This window comes from Lactuca serriola, chromosome 2, assembly GCF_051521515.1.
Source record: "Lactuca serriola cultivar US96UC23 chromosome 2, Lser_US96UC23_V15, whole genome shotgun sequence".
Lineage (NCBI taxonomy): Eukaryota > Viridiplantae > Streptophyta > Magnoliopsida > Asterales > Asteraceae > Lactuca > Lactuca serriola.
In genome coordinates this window covers 205,216,492-205,223,477 of record NC_136409.1, presented here as the reverse complement: position 1 = coordinate 205,223,477, position 6,986 = coordinate 205,216,492, and the positions used below count along the sequence as shown (strand labels likewise).

Here is a 6,986-nt window from a genome sequence, read left to right as displayed (position 1 = left end):
CAACATGTAGCTGCTCCAAAACATAAAGCTCCCTATGTTTATAACGTATCCCAATCGCCCACCGAGACCAAATGTCCTGTACACAACAAAACGAATCAGAAAAGAAGACCCAACAACCAGACTTACACAACTAGCTGACCGAAGCAAGATTCAAAGCATGTGTGTAAATATAATAGACATCTATTAAAGACATATAAGGGTGAGAATAGAACCAAAACCCTCTAATGACATAGGTGTAGCGCTAGTAGACATAGCACAAACATGTGAATGAGGTGATAACGAAGCAAAAGATGACAAATATGGTGACATGTGATGAGATGCACCCGAATCGAATATCCACAAGGATGGAGGAATACATGATGTTTTGGATGATGACAGAATTGAATGAGACATGGTAGCTGGCATGGCAATTGGATTGGAAGCAAAGAACTGTCTGAACTGCTCAACAATCTGGGGATCCAAGGATGATGGTAGTGTAAAATCTGACTCATTCTCAACTGAAGGTACAACAATAGCATATTGTGGTGACCTAAAATGTGGAAACGAGGGACGTGACTAAGACTATCCAGAAGACTTGTTCTATTGTGAAGGATGAGACTGTGCAGGTGATCTAGTTTGTTGTTGCTGCTAATTTCCTATGCTTAACAACAATGGACAATTTGTCGTATGATGGTTCTTCTTCTTATAGAAAGCAAACTCATAAAATGCAACTTTAAGACGATTCTAGTTTGAAGATTGAGGTCGTTGTGGAACAACAAAGTTATCAAGAGACAGGAGTGGCTGTCTTGGGACCCTTGTTAACATGAACTTGATACGAGTTTCTTCAACAATCAACTTGTGAACAACCGACTCAATAGTGGAAAGAGGTGTGCGTTGCATGATTGATCCACATAAGCCTTCAAAATTTGAAAGTAATGCCATCAAGAACTGAACTAAACATTGTTTTTCCCATCTATTAGTATAAGGCTTAAAATCCTTCAACTCAGCAGGTTCTGTAAGAGCCAACTGATCCCATAATTCTGACATAGTTGCATAGAATTCTTGAACACTGAGATTGTTCTGTTGGAGGGATCGAATATCAAACTCTAACTGGTATTGCTTTGCAAAATTAGAGTGAGTATACAACCTATCTAACTAATCCCAAACCTCATTTGTCGTGTCATACTTCGACGACCGAGTACCAATAGACTGGATAATAGAATCATTAATCTAAGTAATAATCTTGGAGTTATCAGCCTCCCATAAGTCCAATAAGGTTGTATAATTCTCAGCCTTTTCATGTGTTGGTTTCTTCTTGTCACCTTTAACAATCTCCCATATACCCTTACCTCGCAAGAAGTTCTTCATAACATAACTCCAATATGCATAGTTTTTCCGTCGAGTTGGATACTAATGAACTAAAGAGAGTCATCTTTTGGAGGCCACATTTCTAGTAACAGTCAAACGAAAATAACCAAAACCAACAACAAATACGAATGCAGCAACAACAATTAAGATCTCGAAATCAACAAAATCGATCCACGTAACGTTGTGCCTGATACAACTCACCCCTAAAATGGAAAATACAAATGATCAACCGCGCTCTGATACCATGAAACTAACAAGTAAAAGACATAGAACGACTAGAGTTTCATATTATTATCAAATGAAAAGTACAATTAGAAAGAAGGGAAATACATAGTTAGACTAGCTAATTAGGGTTTCCTAGCTAATGAGCCAACATAATATTCAATACAAAATAAAGCCCAAAATCTTATTCGGCTAACAAATAAAATCTTAATTTCCAAAGAAAACCTATTAACAATAGGCCCTTGTTATCAAAATTCTGGCATCTAAATAAAAATTGATAGACCAACTTTTTTTAGAACAACTTATGCATGCACATACTATTCTACTTCTAAACTTACACTTTTCATCCAGAGCAAGACTAGAACTTTTGGCAGTATGTCACTTATCAGATAACTCTTGATACCACTAAGTCAAAGGTCGCTTCATAAGTGATAGACCAATTACTTGTTTATCGTGTGTAAATATTTTAAAATTTGAAAAAAAAAATAATGAGTTGCATTAAAAAAGCTGTAATAAAAAAACTAGATGCCATGTTTTTAACTAAACCCTTAAAATGACCCAAACACACTTTAAATAAAATTAAAATAACACAACCAGTGAGTTAATGTTTGTAATCATCAAATAATTCTGTACATCACATTATTCCATACCTTATTAATATTACCAAATTGCTTAAAACTACATCACATTATTCCATACCTTATTAATCTTACCAAAATGCTTAAAAGTAATGTGGATTGATGTTACAAAAACCATTTTGAACACAATAAAACACCCCCCATTTCAAAAATTCATAGTTGGCTAGTAAGCGTGAATTAACCGTTTTAAAATATATATAAAAGTTAATAATGGTATTTTATTATAGAATTACCAAAATGTTGGAGTGAACAACTACCATCGTTACAAGTGCTAGTATCAAAAACTAGTAGTACCGTTAATGTTAGTTCGATTTGGTGTTCAGTATCGACTTTTCATCCAATTCAGTATTCGAGAATCTTGGATTAGTACCGGTTCAGTACCGCCCGTCCCATGTTTATCCCTTCTAAAATTCAATCCTGAATAATAACATTAATATCTTAATGCAAATGTAATAAACTTTTTTTATTTTTCCAAAATCAAATTCCATATAGAAGATGTAAAACTATATCTAACCGTTTTAATCATGGAACACCAACAATAACATAAAACTTTATTTTCCCACTCACAACATTTGTACATATAAAGGTAAAAGGATTTCTCTAAATGGAAGCAACAAAGAAATTTTAACAAGTAACATTCCATTTTGAAATTCACACAAAGACACAAATCAAAGAAAAAAAATTCATTCCAACACAAATCTTTCACCCATAAATCAAATAACTTAAATAACAACAAATCAATTTCACCTCCCACCCCTTTCTTTTCTTTTTTCTCAACTTTTGACCTTATAACTTATAAATTTTACTAAACAATGCACAACACTTTCTTCTCTCACTTCCCTCAACTCAGCGCTCCACTACTCCCATTCGGCGCCACACCAATCCCAATGCCATTGCCTCCACCAACTTTGGGCGGGCCCGAATGACGTCTGGGCCTAGCTGGTGACCCAGGATACGAAAGCCGTTTTTTCACGGGCCCCTTTTCCGGGGTGGGCCCATCATTGATTTCTATCGGGCCCAACGGGCTTTGTCCCCTCAATTTAGCCTTTGCCGATTTTGTAGGTGCCATGTAACTAGGAACCGATGGTGAGCTCGCTAAACTCTCATCATCTCTGACCGAAGACCCCGCAATGCTATGTCTTCTATTCTTCTCAGACTGCACACTAAAAACACTCTTGGAGTCCTCATCTGGGCCAGGCCCAAACCCTCGTGGGCTCGACCCGGGCTTGAACTTCCGTGAGCCCACCGGGCCAACGGTTTTCGGGGTTGAAGGTGTGGAGTTAAGCTGGTGCCGGGCATATGACTTGGCGATTTCACTCCCGGTAATGTTGATTCCGGTTCTAACCGATGATGATGATGCATGATCATTTGTCTCCCATGGTCGGGCTGCCATGTATCTCTCTAACCAACTCCAACCCCATTGAGGATTCGTGGGGTCCATGAATAGTAAGTTTGTTGTTCTTGATGCTTTCTTCCATGGTTGCTGTTAAAAAAATGTGAATTCGGGTCATACCTCATTAAAACGGGTGATGAAATGAATAAGTGTTTTACCTGATGAGAAAACGAATATGCCATTGCTCTTTCTCTTCTCATTGTAGCTTCGTATTTGCTCAATAGTTTTGCTTCAATCTCTTCTTTTGACTGCAAACTATCGTTCCATTCTTCTCCCATCTGCAAACCACAAATCCATTATATCATCACAGAAGCTACTGATATTGATATTGATACCGATGAAAACTAACCTGCAAGCTTTCGATTTCTTTTGCGCGTTTTTGAAGGAGTTGTTTCTGAAGTGCTTGGTTCTCTTCCGACATCCTGATCCTTCTGGAATTGATTTGAGATTGCACACGTGACAAATTTTGCATGCATTTGAGTGTGTTTGCTGTTTGTCGCTTCACAGCTGCTCCTTCCACCAGTGTTTTCAATCTCACCAGCCCTCTTAACGCTCTCAATGCCCTCCTCGCCTGCAAACATGAATGACTTTATAAGGTACGGATACAGATTACAGGCACACTTACCAATTTGGAAGCGAGATTAACATACCAAGTGGCCACGAAAAGCTGTTTGAATTCTGATAGCAGCTACTTCCTCCTTTGATTTTCCGGTATACCGAGTCAACTCAGTGAGTCGGACAGACTCGGCGGCAGCCTGAGCTACGGTGGCAGCGGCCTCAGCTGCAGCGGCGGCAGCAACTGCAACTGAATAAGCATGTTTTGTCTGTTCGTCTTCCACCTCAATTGGTTTCACTTCTTCTGGTGGAGGAATCTGATAAGAATTTAGGGTTTCTACAACTGGGTTTGGAGCAATAGGTGGTTCTGAAGCTTTTTCATCCGCAAAAGCGTTCCTCTTTGATTTCTAAAATAAAAAACAAAAACAAAAAAAAAAAAGTATGAAAGTAAGTATAATTATTAATTATAGTCACAAAAACACAATGACGAACCTGGCTTTTCTTTTCTTTGGAGCTCGGACTCAAAGCCTTTTTAATGGAAGATAACCAATTGCCTTTCCGCCCCATACTGTATCATTCACCGATTAGCCTCCTGCACATTATCAAATTCAACACAATTTTAAGCTAACGGAGAAGAGATCGCTGCAACGATGTTTCTATTTTTAGTAATGTTATAATCCATGGTGTACATAGCAAAATTTTCATGGAAAATCAAGAATTCATATCATTTTACCAGTTCATTTGACTTAAAACCGATAAATGTTCTCTCAAGTTGTAAAAGGGTAGAGTTAATGAAACAGTAACGCGAGAGAGTGAGCCCTAAACCCATCAATGAGTCTAAATCAAATCTTATAAAGGTTCAAATTCGTTAATTTCCTGAAAATCGAATAATGTATGCAATACGCAAATTTCAAATGAAGAAGAACAGCAAGAAGTTCAACAGAAGAAGAACAGAGCCGGATAACAGATATAAAAGACGAAAACTTCTTCAAAATGTCAAGATCCAAGAAATTATGCGGTATCCATGCCAATTGATGAAGAAATTCAACCAAAAAAATAATAGATATACAAAAAGAACTTAAATTACAGTTATGAACTTCAAAAAATCAACAGGATCCAAATAATTAAGCAATGAGACGAAAATGGAGGAAAAACGAATAAAATCACAACAAGAACAGAGTTTTAACAGAAAGATCCACACACCCAACATCTACAACTGAGTTTTTGAGCTTCAATTAAAATCAAAATTAGGAAAACTTACGAGTAAATGAATCTGGTTTGGATCTTTGAGTTTGAGGGGTTGTTCTTCTAGCCGTTGTACCTTGTACTTGATCACAAGACGATGAGTTTTGGCATCTATAGAACAGAAAACAAAAAAGAAGACGAAGAAGAAGAAGAAAAAGTTGGCCCCTCTAAAGAGAAGTGAGAAAGAGATAGAAAACCAGATCTTGGCGAGAGAAGAAGGGAAGGGTTCAAGATATTGAGAGGAAGAATAAGTAACAGCTGGGTTTCGCTTGATTGACCCCACCTAGTTCTGGTTGTAGCAGATCATCTTTCTGAAATACTTTTTTTGGTTGTTATCGTTATTATTAATTATTTTTCTTGGAGTGAGCATAAGATAACAAATATTACTATTATATTTGACTTCATTTCTAGGGTTTATGTGAATGTAAAATATATATTTTTTTAAATGGTGAAAACTCTGAAATCAGCATATACAAATACAAGGATAAGAATGTTGACTCGTTTTTCATAAAACTAGCCAAGATTTATAAAAACTAAAATTTCAAAAGATAGTTACAAAAGAATTATTGATTGGCTTTTTGAACTATATATGGATTTGGATGGCAAAAGTACTTGTATTTTTGTGAAAATTGAAACATCATAATTTCTAACAATAATGCAAATGTAAAATCATATTTCATAAGGATTAGACGTACATAAATCTGAGAAAGCACCATTTTATAAATAAATAAAATGCATATGTTTCATTTCATGATGATTTTTTTTTTTAAATGTGACTTTTATATATTCTTAAAACATGGTGTTAAATATTATAAATCGAGAGAATCAATGGTGTGTTAAGGTATCTAGGTGCCTCAGTCAATTTTCTTTTTTCATAATCTATTTGCCAATCAAAATCAATCTTGTCAATTTGTTTGGTGAACTATATGAATAGTCTATAGTTTTTCTTGTCTCACTTCTTTTACATTATTCTTTTTTCTCTTTGACTCGTAATATAAACTAATAAACTTATAAATTATATACAAAAATGATCTTTGGTATATGGGTTTGTGAATGAAGAAATGAGTTTCTTTTAATAAAGATAATTGTCGTCTTGTTGAAAAGGACTGAATTTCGAAAATTGATTCTCCGGTTTCACCTTTTGTTTGTTGCTTAAACCATTTTTTAAAATAATAACCAAACAACAAATTTCAATTTATCCGTTTCTTTGTAAAAAAATTCATCCGATAATGATAGGACAGTTAGAATTTTAAATACTTCAAACACTCAATTTATACTATTATTGGTTTTTTAAATAATTTGAACTTGAGCAAAAGTTATTAAATTAGTTTATAAAGTTAAACATAAAGTTTTCATGACTTCATCATCCTTTGTTTTTTATATTATTTTGGAAAATGTAGGAAACACGCATTTGTTTTGTCCCTTTTGGGCATTATCAGGGCCCGGAAGAAATGGAGAAAAAGGGTATTTATTTTATTTTATATTCTTAATATAAAAATGAATATTTCAATTTTAAATTGAAAATAGAAATAGATCATGTAGCCGTTGGAATATGAAAAATGAAGACATGACAAGGAAATAGGGTG

General features: G+C 35.2%; 1 protein-coding gene across 1 annotated transcript; it reads right to left on the bottom strand.

Moving 5' to 3' along the window:
- Positions 1 to 2,829: 2,829 nt before the first annotated feature.
- On the bottom strand, positions 2,830 to 5,708 carry LOC145088233 (protein IQ-DOMAIN 2-like). Its single transcript, XM_079026486.1, has 6 exons — positions 5,417 to 5,708; positions 4,648 to 4,747; positions 4,251 to 4,562; positions 3,950 to 4,171; positions 3,759 to 3,878; positions 2,830 to 3,690 (listed from the first exon to the last, which is right to left on the bottom strand). Exons 2-6 carry the CDS (start codon positions 4,720 to 4,722, stop codon positions 3,049 to 3,051), a joined length of 1,371 nt encoding a protein of 456 aa, XP_078882612.1. The 5' UTR covers positions 4,723 to 4,747; positions 5,417 to 5,708; the 3' UTR covers positions 2,830 to 3,048.
- Between the last annotated feature and the right edge of the window lie 1,278 nt (positions 5,709 to 6,986).

What these genes read in the sequence shown, in the direction of transcription:
- LOC145088233 (XM_079026486.1), bottom strand. Translation starts at nt 4,722, where the DNA reads ATGGGGCGGAAAGGCAATTGGTTATCTTCCATTAAAAAGGCTTTGAGT. An exon ending in CAGCTTTTCGTGGCCACTTG is followed by an intron (nt 4,172 to 4,250) that starts GTATGTTAATCT and finishes TCATGTTTGCAG; the next exon opens with GCGAGGAGGGCATTGAGAGC. An exon ending in CATATTCGTTTTCTCATCAG is followed by an intron (nt 3,691 to 3,758) that starts GTAAAACACTTA and finishes TTTTTTTAACAG; the next exon opens with CAACCATGGAAGAAAGCATC.